At 46.7% G+C, this 14,329-nt stretch overlaps 1 protein-coding gene across 3 annotated transcripts in view; it reads left to right on the top strand.

The window, feature by feature from the left end:
• The window catches only part of Kpna7 (karyopherin subunit alpha 7), a 37,103-nt gene extending 25,615 nt beyond the window's left edge, over nucleotides 1–11,488 (top strand). For 2 of the 3 annotated variants that reach the window (XM_028756164.1, XM_028756166.1), the window contains 4 exons: nucleotides 993–1,226; nucleotides 2,388–2,570; nucleotides 5,438–5,584; nucleotides 9,749–9,902. In XM_028756164.1, the coding sequence (XP_028611997.1) occupies nucleotides 993–1,226; nucleotides 2,388–2,570; nucleotides 5,438–5,584; nucleotides 9,749–9,793 (609 nt within the window). In that variant the 3' untranslated portion in view covers nucleotides 9,794–9,902. Of the gene's footprint in view, nucleotides 1–992; nucleotides 1,227–2,387; nucleotides 2,571–5,437; nucleotides 5,585–9,748; nucleotides 9,903–11,328 lie in introns of those variants that run through there. The other variant, XM_028756165.1, reaches the window with a different exon arrangement.
• The last annotated feature ends 2,841 nt before the right edge of the window (nucleotides 11,489–14,329 follow it).

The raw sequence follows: 14,329 nt of genomic DNA on the forward strand, positions 1-14,329 counted from the left end.
TTCCCCAGTTAAGAGTTTAGTGGGGTGGACATGTAGTACACACATGCAATCCTAGCAGAGGTTGACAAAGAATGGTGAGTTCAAGGCCAGGCTAAGGATGTTGCTCATTGGTAAGAACGCCCCCCTAGGATTTAGGAAGCCCTGGGTTCCATTCCCAGTACTGTACAAACTAACCAGGTGGAGCACAACTGTCATCCCTGCACTCGGGATGGAGGCAGGAGGACCAGGAAGTTCAAGGTCATCCTCAGATGCATAGACCAGTGTGCATCAGACCTTGTCTCAGGATCACAAAAGTTGGGAGGACCAAAAGCTCACTGTCCTTGGCTATGTGACAAATTCAAGACCAGCCAAGTCTATATGAGAAACCCTCAAAATCCCCAAGCAAAATCAGTACAACAGAAGGCTTTCTTGTCTTAGATAGAGTCTCATGTAGTCCAGGCTAGCCTTAAATTCACTATGTAGCCAAGAAGGCCCTTTGGGACCACCTGACACCACCTCCCATTTACAGGGATTGCAGGTGCGTAGTGCCCGCCATACCAGGTTTATACACAGAACTTCACACACGTGAGGCAAGCACTCTTCCCAAAGCTACATACCTGGTCCCTAGTGTGCCATCATTTTTTTTTTTTTTTTTTTTTTGGTTTTTCGAGACAGGGTTTCTCTGTGTAGCCCTGGCTGTCCTGGAACTCACTCTCTAGACCAGGCTAGCCTCGAACTCAGAAATCCACCTGCCTCTGCCTCCCAAGTGCTGGGATTAAAGGCGTGCACCACCACTGCCCGGCATACCATCATTTTCTAATAACAGTGTCCTTTGTCTGCCCTCCTTGAACAAGAACAGCGAGCAAGCACCTGAAACCCTAAAAGCAACCATGGATATGCTGACCAAAGAAAACACTACACACTGGCAGACATCTCGCTGCACGGCACTCAGTGTGACTCAAATGTAATGTGACAGAGTCACAACCCTTAGACACCTCTCTTGGTCCTTCTAGACCCCTTGTCTCCACACTATGGGCAACATTGTGGCTGGAACAGATGAACAGACCCAAATGGCCATTGATGCTGGCATGCTGAAGGCACTGGGCCAGATCCTGAAGCATCCAAAGTCCTCCATTCAGAAGCTTGGTGCTTGGATCATGTGCAATGTGACTGCTGGGTCCCGAGACCACGTCCAGCAGCTGATTTTGTGTGACCTGATGCCTGTCTTGGCTGACCTACTAAGGAATGTAAGTGGCAGGGCTGGGAAGAGAGTCTGTAAAGCGTCTCCTGTACAAGCTTGAGGATTGGAGTTCAATCTCCAGCATCCACAGGAAATGAGGGAAGCCGGATAATCGGGAGTTCAAGGTCAGCCTTGGCTACACAGTGTGTGTAAAGCCAGTCTGATGTACATAAGACCCTGTGTAAGAAAAAAAAGAGAAAAAGCCAAATCTTGTGTGGGCGTCAGGCAGCCTACTTCGTGGCTTCTCTCAGAGGCTATGTTCTGATCAAGAATTGAAGGCAGTGTGTTAGCTCACTGGACATGAATTTCACATGTAAGCTCAGGTCTTACCAGCTGATCAGGACCAGGTCTGGTAGCACACACCTGTAATCTCAACACTCAAGAGGCTATTACAACATGATTGCAAATTGAGGGCCTGCCTAGGCTAATACTGAGTCCCAGGATAGCCTGGACTATATAGAGTAAAACCTTATTTTTAAGAATTATTTCTTTTATAGCCAGGTGGTGGTGGCGCACGCCTTTAATCCCAGCACTTGGGAGGCAGAGGCAGGCAGATTTCTGAGTTCGAGGCCACCCTGGTCTACAGAGTGAGTTCCAGAACAGCCAGGGCTACACAGAGAAACCCTGTCTCAAAAAAAAGACAAAAAAAAAGAATTATTTATTTTATTTTATTTTATATATAGGAGTACACTGTAGCTGCCTTCAGAAAAGGGTATCAGATCCCATCACATATGGTTGAGAGCCACCATGTGGTTGCTGGGAATTGAACTCAAGACCTCTGGAAGAACAGTCAGTGCTCTTAACTACTGAGCCATCTCTCCAGACCCCAGAACCCTACTTTTAAAATACAAAACAAAACAAAAAAGACTGAGGGTGTGGCCCGGTTGTCAGAGTCCTTGCCTGCCACACAAAGCCCTGGGTGTCATTACCAGCACTACATATATATACCAGACACTGTGGTCTCATCCATAAGGATGGCATTTTTGAGAGCAGAGATAGGAGGGCCTGAAGTTCAAGGTCCTCCTCATCTCTATAGCAAGTTGGGGGCCAGCCTGGTCTACACTGAGAAGCCTGCCTCAAAAATGTCCAAAAACAACAAGTGAGTCAGGTCAGCATCCCTCTATGGTGGCCCTTGGGAGCTGTAAGGAAGGAACCTCTGTCTTTGCAGGCAGAATTACATGTCCAGAGAGAGGCTGTGTGCATCGTGGCTAACATTGCGACAGGGGCCTCTCAGTGCCAGTTGACTCTGCTTGCCCACTCGGGAGTCTTGGAGCCAATGCTGAATCTGCTCACTGTCCCAGACATGGATGTTGTCATCGTCATCCTTGACATCACTTCTTATCTCCTCCAGGTGAGCTGTTCCAAGCAGGCAGTCTCCGACTGAAAGACAGTGAGTGTGCTCCCTCACAACAGGGTGGGGGTTGTGGGTGGGACACTTAGGGAGCCAGAGGGCTCCGTGAGTAAGGGTACTTGCCACCAAGCTGACCACTGAGTTCAGTCCCCAGGATCCATGTGGCGCTGAGAGACAACCGACTCCCACAAGTTGTCTGATATCCACACTCGTGCAACAGTACAGATGCTAATGCACACACATGGTGTGAGAGAGAAAATAAATGTTACAAAAAGTAACTCAGGTAGGCTGGGCTGGGGTGTCACTCATGTGGCAGTAAGGGTCCCCAGCACCACACAATGCAGGCATGCAAAGACACGCCCATAATCCCAGAACTCAGGAGGCAGGAGAAGGATCAGGAGTTCAAGGTCCTCCTCAGCCAAATAGCAAATTAGTGTTAGACTGGATTACCTGAGACTCTGAATGAATGAATGAATGAATGAATGAATGAATGAATGAACAAATGAATCCCGAGAAGGATTCTCGTGCCATTCTTCTTACACTCCCTACATCCCTAGGGCAACACAAAGCACTCAAGAATAGGACACCAAGCCAGGTTTGGCAGTGTATACCTGTCATCCTAGGACCCAAGAGAGGAGACAGGAGCTCATGGGTTTGAAGGCAGCCTGGGCTAAGTAGTATGCTTGAGGCCAGCCTGGGCTACACAATCTGTGAAGAAACTGAATGTTGGTGTGTCAACATTTTGTCACAGGAGCACCTTGGTGACAAGGGCTCAGAGCATACCTGTTGGATTCCTTGCCCTAGGGAGCTTGTGTGTGAGTGACACAGGGGACACTGTAGGCATTCCTTGTGAAGGAAGTCGGACTGAGGAGGCACCGCTCACTCTAGTGGGGACTGGCTGCTGTCACACTCTGTAGTGCTCAGGGAAGGGAGCAGTCTCAGGGAGTGAGAAGTGAGAGTGTATAGATGAGTCTCGAAGACATATGTAGGAAAACATCGTAGGCAAAGGAATAACCAGGGGAGTCGTGAGTAGCATAGCAAGAGCAAGCGGTTGGAAGACGGAGGGAGAATGAGAAGGGCTCAGGTCTGGGCCAGATGAGAGCGGCTGGTGGAGATGTGGATTCCCTCACCTGAGGCTGAGAAACCCACAGAAACTTCAAAACAGAACAAAAGAAAGAGCCAAGCTGCTAGACTTGTCTTTAAGGTTAGTTTGTTTCAATTGTGTGGATATGGGTCTGTATGTGGATATGTGTGTGTGAGTTCAGGTGCCAACAGAGGTCAGAAGCATCAGATTCCCCTGGGCTGGAGTGGCAGGTAGCAGGGAGCCCCTTGATGTGCATGCTGGGAACCGACCTCAAGTCCTCTGTAGGAGCAGTTTGTCCTCTTAGCCACTGAGCCATCACTCCAGACACAATTTTGTTGTTGTTTTTGATGGTTTTGCTTTTGAGATCTGACACAGGCTCTCCCTATATGACTTACATGGGACACATGGTAATACTTGAGCTTCCTGAGACCTCTCACGTGCTGAGGTTACAGTCATGTCCTGCCATGCCCACTTCTGCATCAGATTTATTTTAAAAGATTGATTTACTTTTATTTTATCCAAATGGACATTTTGTATGTATGCCTGTATACCACATGAATGCAGGGCCACAGAGTCCTGAGGTCATGGTATCCTCTGGAACCAGAGTTAGAGATAGCTCGTGGGAGCTGGGAACTGAACCTGTGTCCTTTAGAAAAATAGTCAATGCCTTTAGACACTGGTACACTTCTCCTGCCTCCCTATATCAATTGTTAAAGATGTAGTGAACCACCAGGGGATTGATTGGTAGAAGAGAGACAGGCTGGGATTGGAAAGTACCATAAATCGTTCCCGAGTGGCGCTGTGTCTGGACAAAATAATGTCTTTCCCCAAGGACAGTAGGACAAAGGTGAAGAGAGAAATGTTTTGTTCTGACACCGTGGATTCCTTTAATGATTGAGCTGGATGGACTTAAACCAACACTCAGGGAGGTGGAGCTGGGAGGAACAGGAATTGAGGTTCCTGTGTTCAGCTACAGAGCCAAGTTCAAGGATAGCCTGGGCTATGTAGTTTCTAGAGTCCTGTGATGCTCATCTAGGCTTTGATTTTTTGTTTTGTTTTGTTTTGTTTCGAGACAGGGTTTCTCTGTGTAGCCCTGGCTGTCCTGGAACTCACTCTGTAGACCAGGCTAGCCTCGAACTCTTGAACTCAGAAATCCGCCTGCCTCTGCCTCCCAAGTGCTGGGATTAAAGGCGTGCGCCACCACTGCCCGGCTAGGCTTTGATTTTTATTAAATACTTTTTTACTTTGAATTCCTTGGTGCTTTGGTCAAATGCCTTTTTGAATTTATTACATTAGTATTCTATGGTGTTGGATACAGTCTGAATAAAAATGTGAATAACTGTGTGAACAAGTAAGCTCACTGGTGAATTTGTGAATGTATTTGTGAATGAATGAATTCATGGGTGATTTTGTGAATGAATGAATGAATGAATGAATGAATTCATGGGTGATTTTGTGAATGAATGAATGAATGAATGCTTGTGGATGATTTTGTGGATGACTGAATGCAGGGGTGGATTTTGTGAATAAGTGCAGGCAAGCATGATTGAAGAAATGAATTCATGAAAGGAGAGGAGGAAGATCTTGGCATTTTCAATGGGTCTGCAACTACCTGTCCTGGATCAGGTCTGCCTCCAACCAAACCAGCCCCCTAAATGTTAGCCAGCTGCAGCTCCACGTGCGTGTGCACGTGTATGTGCACACACACACACACACACACACACACTGCCCAAGCATACTCTGGGTCTCACTGTCTCTTTGCTGGTTTCTCATCCATCCTCAGCAGATAGACAGTCTACAGGAGAAGAAAAGGCTGTGTTTTCAGATAGAGGAAGTTGGTGGCTTTGAAAAAATTGAGTCCTTACAGCACCACCAAAACACTTACATCAGCCAAAGTGCCCTGGACATCGTTGAGAAATACGGATGTGTGGTGAGTAAGGAGGACCCTGTGCTCTGGGCTGGCTCTTGGTGAACTCACTCTGTAGACCAGGCTGGCCTCGAACTCAGAAATCCGCCTGCCTCTGCCTCCCAAGTGCTGGGATTAAAGGTGTGCACCACCACTACCTGGCGGGGGCTAGCTCTTGATGGTTGTGCTTCCAGTGCTACCTATCCTGTGACCCTGGCTATCAGACAGGCTGACTCTCTCCATACCCTCCTGTGATTTTACCTGGCTGCCTCCCTAGTGCCTGTTATACATGTGGCCTTTGAGTATCCGGAAGCTTGTCTGGAAGCTGGGAGGTGGCTCAGATGACCCAGAGCTTGCTAGGCAAGTAGGAAGAATTGAGGAGCTGAGTTTAAGCCCATGTGAGAAATCCAGGCATGTGGCTCCATGTTTATAATCCCAGTTCTGGGTCAGTATATACATCTGATCCATAGGGCTCAATGGTCAGCCAGTCTAGCTAAAAAATCTCAATCCAGGGAAAGATACTGTCTTACAAAGCAAAATAAAAACACAATGCAGTGGAGTTGGCAAGATAGATCAGTGGTGTCTTAATTAAGGTTTCTGTTGCTGTGATGAAACACCGTGACCAAAGCAAGTTGGGGAGGAAAGGGTTAATTAGGCTTACACGTCCCATATCACTGTTTACTTCTGAAGGAAGTCAGCACAGGAACTCTAGCATGGTAGGAACCTGGAAGCAGGAGCTGATGCAGAGGCCATGGAGGGTGCTGCCTCCTGGCTTGATCCTTATGGCTTGCTCAGTCGGCCTTCTACGAGAACCCAGAATCCTCAGTCCTGGGATAGCACCCTGGGATGGGCCCTCCCCCATCAATCCTAAATTAAGAAGATGCCCTACAAGATTGCCTTCAGGCCTATCTTAGAGAGGCATTTTCTTTTTTTCTTTTTGATTGATTGATGATTGATTGATTTAGTGCCCTGTGTGCATGTACACCTGCATGCCAGAAGAGGGCATCAGATCCCTTTATGGATGGTCATGAGCCACCATGTGGTTTCTGAGAATTGAACTCAGGACCTGTGGAAAATCAACAGCCAGTGCTCTCAGCTGCTGAGCCACCTCACCAGCCCCTGAAGGCATTTTCTTAAGTAAGGATCCCTCCTCTCAAATGACTCTAGCCTGTGTCAAGTTGACACCAGGCTATCCTGCACATCTGTATAAAGATACTTGCTGTCAAACTTGAGGACTTATGTTCAATGCCAGGGACCCACATGGCAGAAGGAGAATAATGACTTCTGCAGGTTGTCCCTAACCTCATACACCCCTTACCTCTCAAACACACGCACACATGTGGGTACACACACACACACATTTAAACAACACGAAAAACTCCTGTGGAATGACAACTGACCTTTGCCTTCCTAGCAAAGCCAGTCTACACCCATGGGAGTTTATCTCTTGGTTTCTGGTTTTAACCTGTCTTTTTCTTGCCTTTAAAAACAAAAAAACAAAAAACAAACAAACAAAAAAAGGGAATGGGAGGGAATGGGACAAGGGACAATACACTAAAAGAGATTTTCTATCTAAGAATGCAAACAATGCTGTGTGGCCCAGCTTTCAGGAAAGCAATTTCAACACTGCATTTTGTCTCTTTCTAGAACACATAGTTTGGGGATGAGTTACTCCATAAAACGTCTGAGTTGTCTGTGGCCTGGGGAAGTAGACATCAGATAAAGGTTTCCATAAAGATCTGTCCAGTGGTAGGATATAAATAACAAAGTTTACCAGGTGACCACTTCGCTGAGGGGAGATGACACAGTACTATAACCCAGGACTCAGGAAGTCAAAGCTGGGAGGGTCAGGAGTTCAAGGCCATCCTCAAGTACATAGGGAATTCAAGGCAGTGGAGACTGTGAAGACATACTTAGGTGGTGAAGTGCTTGCCAGACAAGCGTGTGGACCAAGGCTTTTAATCCAACATCCATGTGAAAATCTGGACATGCCACAGGCACCTGGAATCCCATTGTTTGGAAGGCACAGACGGGCTTGATGGCCATCCAGTCTATCCAAACCAGACAGCTCCGGATTTAGTGAGAGACCCCGTGTCAAAAAACTAAGGTGGAGTGTGATTGAGAAGTCAACCTCTGGCCCCTATACACATGAGTGCACATGAGCCTGTGCACACGGGTAGGTACATATATTGCACATGCGCACGAATTTCATTTTCTTCCTCTTCCTTGAGGTCCTAAGACCAAGCAAACTCATAGCAATGGACAGTAGAGAACAGAGGCTGGACGGAGCAGGAAGTAGGCATCCGAGTGATGTGAAGACAGAGTTTCAGTTTGGGAAGATGGAGAGGGAAAGCAGTGATGGGGTCATAGCACACACGTTTCCAGTGTCAGTCAAGTCTGCTTAAACATCCATAAGATGGAACTGGTGAAGTGGCTCAGGGTATAGAGGCGCTTGCTGCCTAACCTGAGGATCTGAGTTCAATACCCAGGAACCTAATTAATGCAAGAGGGCCAACTGCCACAAGTTGTCCTCTAACCCCTCCACACAGGCTATGGAATACGTACGTGTGCGCTCTCTCTCTCTCTCTCTCTCTCTCTCTCTCTCTCTCTCTCTCTCTGTGTGTGTGTGTGTGTGTGTGTGTGTGTGTGTCTGTCTCTTTCTCACACATACAAATATAATATTTTTAATTGCTAGACTGAAGCCAAACATATTGGTAAGGTCCACCACTGTAATCCTAGCATGTGGGAAGCAGAGACAGACAGGCATAGTAGGAGTTTTAGACTAGCCTAGGCTACTTGAGAGTCTCTCTAAAAAAGGAAAAATCAGGCATGATGGTGCACACCTTTATTCTCAGCACTCAGAAGACAGAGTCAGGTGGACCTCTGAGAGTTCAAGGCCAGCCTGATTTATAAAGGGAGTTCCAGGACAGCCAGGGGTATACAGAGAAAACATGTCTCAAAAAAAAAAAAAAAAATCAAGAGGGTCAGACATGGTGGTGTTCATCTGTAATTCCAGACTGAGGAAGGCTGGAAGTCAGAGGCTAGTCTGGACTACATAATAAGGCCTTGACACCAAAGGGAAAAATAGACTTTAGTTGTTTGTATTTTACCGTATACATAAGTATGTTCAGAGCCCATTTTTTAAATTAATTAATTAATGTATTTAATTTATATTCATACGGTAACGGCTCCCCCTCCTCCTTCTCCTCCTGAGCCAGTGCTCCCCCTCATCCTGTTCCCCATCCAATCCTCCTCCCTTTCTCTTCAGAAAAGGGAGCCCCCCCCATGGATATCAACCCTCCTTGGCACATCACATTGCAGTAGGACTAGGTGCATCTTCTCCTACTGAGGTTAGACAAGGCGGTCCAGTAGGGGAAGGGATCTAAAGTCAGGCAGCAGAGTTAGAGACAGCCTCTGCTCCCACTGTTAGGTGTCACACATGACGACCAAGCTACACAACTCTAATATATATGGAGGAGGCCTGTCTTCACCCTGGGTTCCCTGGTTGGCAGTTCAGTCCCTGGGGGCACCTCTGGGCCCAGGTTAGTTGATCCTGTAGGTTTCCTTGTGGTGTCCCTGACCCCAGTCAGAGCCCAACCTAAGCCCTTGAAAATGCTGGCATTCCAGGTACATGTGCCATGCCCAGATTTTTACAACTATAGGAATAGTTCAGTCATGCAGCGCCTTCTTTGCAAGCATGAGGACTTGGGGCCCAGTCTCCAGTACCCACATAAAAGCTGGCCATGATGGCATGCACTTGTCCTCTCAGAACTGGAGAATCAGACAGGAGAGTATCTGGGCCTTGATGGCCAGCCAGCCTAAATCTACTGAGGGAGCCCCCAGCTAGTGAGAGATCCAGTCTCAAACAAGGTGCGGGCTGGAGAGGCAGCTCATACTCTGAGCACATACTGCTCTTTCAGAAGACCTGAGTTCAGCTCACGGCATCCTCATTTGGGGGTTCACAGCTGCCCGTAATTGCTCCAAATAGCTCCTCCCCAACTCCTGCCCCTAAAGCCCATCCTAAGAAGCATTTGGATGATTTATGCCTCTGTGGGCCTCAAGGTTACCTGAGGTAAGTTCTAGAATTCACTGGAACAAATTCTAGCCCAGCTGGGATACTAGTGTCAATGGTGCCCTAACAGCACACTGGTGGCCTGGGGCTACAACCTTATCTGTTCTTCCTTGAAGGATGAAGATGATGACAGTTTGCCCAGGCCCGGGCTTCGAGTGTGAATACTTGGAGAACGATGACATTCCACACACCGTATTGTATGTTGAGCATATATTCCTTCTTGTGCCCTCTCTCTCCACCGTTCTAACCTGCTTAGACCCCTTTACTCTGCTTAGCCACCCGCCAGGAGCACTATTAAACTGTGCTCCTGGCATGTTTACGTATATGATTTCACTTATCTTTATACATCCAGGAAGCATTGGTTAGACAAATGCAATCTTTTGTCTTTCTGAGACTGGCTTCTTTGGCTTCATGTGATCATTCCCGGTTACATCCGTTTTCCTGAGGATGAACATGACTTCGTTCTGCTTTTTTTTTTTTTTTTTTTTTTTTGGCTGAAATTCCCATTGTGTGTGGAAAGCACAATTTTCTTTACTGTTCCTCTGCCTTTGGAGACCCCAGCCTGGTTTTTTAACTTAGCTATTGTGAAGGGGTAGCTGCGGTCAATACTGGAGTTCGGGGATCTCTGTGCTGTTTAGATTCAGGGCACCCCCTACCCCCACCCCCACCATGTAGCATACCTGGGCTGTATGGTAGATCTTCGTTTAGGTTTTTGGGACATCTCCATGATCATTTCTGCAGTGAAGGACTCCCTCATTTCCCACAGTAGAGAATAAGATTTCCCTTCGTACACATTATCTTGTTCATTTCTTATTCCTTCTATTTATGTATCTGAATATATGCCATGTGAGTGCAGTTTCCCAAAGAGGCCAGAAGAGGGCGCTGAATTGCCTGGCGCTAGAGTTACACTTGGTTGTAAGCTGCCAAGTGTGGGTGCTGGGAACTGAAGCGGCGTCCTCTGCAGGAGCACTGCATGCTCTTAACCACTGAGCATCTTTGAACCCCGAGTCTTCTTGAGAATTTTTGCTTCTCTGTTCACCCGAGAGATTGCTTATAATTTTCTTTTTTGTTGTCAGTGTAGATGTCTGGTTTTAGTATTACAGTTAATGCTGGCATAAAAAGTTGGGAATGTCTTCATTTTCTCTTTATTGAATAATTTGATAAGCGTTGATATTCATTCTCTGAAGGTCGTGTAGAGTTCAGCAGCTAACACACTTGCACCTGAACTTTTATAGTTAGATTTCCTTTAACACAATACTTTTATCGATTATTTCGGGATTTCACATCATGAACCCAGATCACACTCACTTCCCGGTCCTTCCAGCTTTGACCCCCACCCTTATGACCTACCATCCACTCCCCCCCCCAAAAAAAAAGAAAAGGAGAGAAGAAAGTTCAAATTGTGTTGCCCACGCACTCATGGGAACATGGTCAAACTCCCAGTGGCCAGCCCCTTAAAGAAAATTGTGTCCTTCCTGACATGCATCCTGGCTGGAAGCCATCAGTTGTAGAGAGCCACATTTCAGCATCCTTATGACAATTGTTAAGAGGTTTCCTCAATGGCTTTCTGTCTAGGCTGTTACTTTGGATGGGTGGGTGGCGGGGGATGGGGGTTGTCACAGAAGCCTTCCCCGTCCCTCTTTCTCCACTGAGAGTCTGCATACCACAGCAAAAGTAGCATCCTTGTCCTTTACAGTCGGCCAGAGTACCGATCAGTCTTGGACTTCCTCATGGCTTCTGGCGACAGCGCGGACCACGGACATCCACATGACGGACATCCACATGGCCTTTGGTGGCAGTGCCGATCTTCGACATCAGCTGAGCCCTCTGCCACAGCAAGAACCACAGAAAGCATCATAGCCCTCAACAGCAGTACAGGCCAGTGATGTCAACATGGCTTCAGGGGGCGGCACAGACCAGACACAATGGCATGACCTTCACTGGTAACACAGGCCACCAACATTAATACATCCCCCAGCTGCAGTAGGACCATGGACCCGAGCACGGCCCCGGGCAGCAGTAGTCAAATATACACGGCAAACCTTTTTACCAGCTGAGGAGTCTAACTGACTAGGGGCCGTGTTTTTTGTTTTTATTTCCGTTGTTAATCTTTTTTGTTGTCTTTTTCTTTTGATTAGGGAGTTGAGATTATTAATAAACAGTTATTGAAAGACATGTATTATTTTCTGTCATTACATCGAGTTTTAGTGGTTAGTGTTTTCATTTTCTGAAACAGGGTCTCATGTGTTCTCAGCTGGCTTCAAACTTACTATGTAGGCAAAGCTGGCCTTGAATTGATCTTTCTGCCTGTTTTCCCCAGTGCTAAGATTCTGACGTGCACCAGCTCTAGTTCATACATTTGTAACAATAAATACTTATGATTTTAGCTTTAAAAGTTTTTAAACTTATTGTTATGTATATGACTGTCTGCTGTGCATAAAGGCACCATGTGCATGCAGTACCCAGAAGAGGGCATCAGATCCCCTGGAACTGGAGTTGCAGATGAGTGACCATGTGGGGTGGTGGAAACTGAACCCCAGTCCTCTGCAAGAGCGACCAGTGCCCTCATCCACTGAGCCATCTGTCTAGGCTCTGCTTCCCATTTTAAAGGAGGAGCTCAGGGATTACAGATATACATTGCTGTGCCCAGCTGTGTGGGATTCGGAGTTCTGACCTCAAGGCTTTTTATTGTGATAGCGAGTGGTCTGACCACTGAGCCATGTCCCTAGTCCTTTAATTTTTATAGCATCCATCTGTCTATCTATCTATCTATCTATCTATCTATCTATCTATCTATCTATCTATCTGTATGTGTATGTTGTACAGTATCTATATGGTGTATGTGTTGTTTGGTACATGCACATGAGTGTCCAGCTGTGTCCAAGAGCTCAGGGCAGGACATCAGGTGTTAGCCTTGCTGCCTTGAGACAAGAGTTCTCAGTGAGTCAGAACTTGCCATCTCAGCTAAACTGGCTGGCCAGTGGACTGTTGGGACTGCCTGTCTTTGTATCACGATGCTGGGGTTTCAGACATCAACCGAGTAATGGTCTTTTCACGTGGATGTTGGGGAATTTAAACTTATATCTCCATGCTTGTGAAGCAGGCACTCTTACTCACTTAAGCCGTCTCCCCAGCCCCTTCTCCGCAGTGTTTTTAAGAGTAGTGATGCTTGTGTAGAAACCTGATATCTATACATCTGAGCACAACTCCGAAGCCTAGGATAATTTTAAAAAGGGAGCGGGGCAGTGGTGGCGCACACCTTTAAACCTAGCTCTCAGGAGGCAGAGGCAGGTGAATCTCTAAGTTTGAGGCCAGCCTAGTCTACAGAGTGAGTTTCAGGATGGCCAGAGCTACACAGAGAAAATTTTTAAACAAGCAAGGACAGAAGTCTGGGAAAGGGCAGCAAGATAGATATGTGGGTGGAGGTAGGTCCCAGCAGCCTGGGGACTTGAGTTCTTTCTGTCCTCAGGACCCACATGAAGGAAGGAGGAAACCAATTGCCTACAGTTGGCCTTTGACCTTTGTATAACAGGCACACACACACACACACACACACACACACACACACACACACACACCCTCATCAGTGTACACACTATCTTAGTTAAGGTTACCAGTGCTGTGATTAAACTCCATGACCAAAGCAACACTGGGGATGAAAGGGTTTATTTAGCTTATGCTCCCAAATCACCGTTCATCATTGAAGGAAGTCAGGGCAAGAACTCAAACAAGGCAGAGACTTGGAGGCAGGACCTAATGCAGAGACCATGAAGGAGTGCTGCTTACTGGCTTGTTCTCCATAGCTTACTCAGCCTGCCTGCCTTTTAGTACATAGGACCACCTATTTAGAAGTGAACCACCCACAAGGGACCTTTCCAATCTATCACTAAGAAAATACCCTATAACTTGATATTATAGAGGCATTTTCTCAGTCGAGGGTTCCACCTTTCCTATGACTCTAGCTGTGTCAAGTTATACACACACACACACATACACACACACATACACACGCATTTTCTCCTCTGGAATTTTTAGTGTGAGCATTTAGAAGTTGCCTTTCTAATTCTCCTATTTACTGTTACTGTGTTACTGTGTTCTCTGCACTGGGCTGTTTCTCCACTTTCCATCCTCATTTCTCCCAGAAGGCCTTTCTTTTCTGCAGCCACTTCATTTGAGACCTTTGTTTATATGGATTTCCCTCTCTCATTAATCCAAGATCCTATCTCCAACAGCCATGGAATGAGCTTCCTCCTTTGAAGGGGTGGGTGTTCATTTTTAATTTGATGTGCTCGAGTGCAAGGGTTCCATGAAAGATCTGTTGGCTCTGCCTTCTCCGCTCGTATTTGAAAGGTCCTTGGGGTGTTGGGGTATGGCTAAGCAGTAGAGCACTTAACAGAATCCCCCAATCAGGGACTGGGGTCAGGTTCCAACAGTAGAACACCTGCATAGAGTTCCCCAGTAAAGGGACTGATTTCATTCCAAAGTACTGTTTAAGGAAAAAAAAAAAAAGTAATAAAAAACCTTCACGCCCACTGAAGATGTGGGAAGGATCCCGGGCTGTTCAAGCAGACGTCCCAACTATACAAGCTGGAAATGTTGGCCTGGTGTATAGTTCAAGGGCGGAGAGTGCTTAGCAAACATGGGGAGGTGATGATTTTTTGTTTGTTTTTCAAGGTAGGGTTTCTCTGTATAACCCT

Source organism: Grammomys surdaster, unplaced genomic scaffold, assembly GCF_004785775.1.
Source record: "Grammomys surdaster isolate TR1022 unplaced genomic scaffold, NIH_TR_1.0 126109, whole genome shotgun sequence".
NCBI lineage: Eukaryota > Metazoa > Chordata > Mammalia > Rodentia > Muridae > Grammomys > Grammomys surdaster.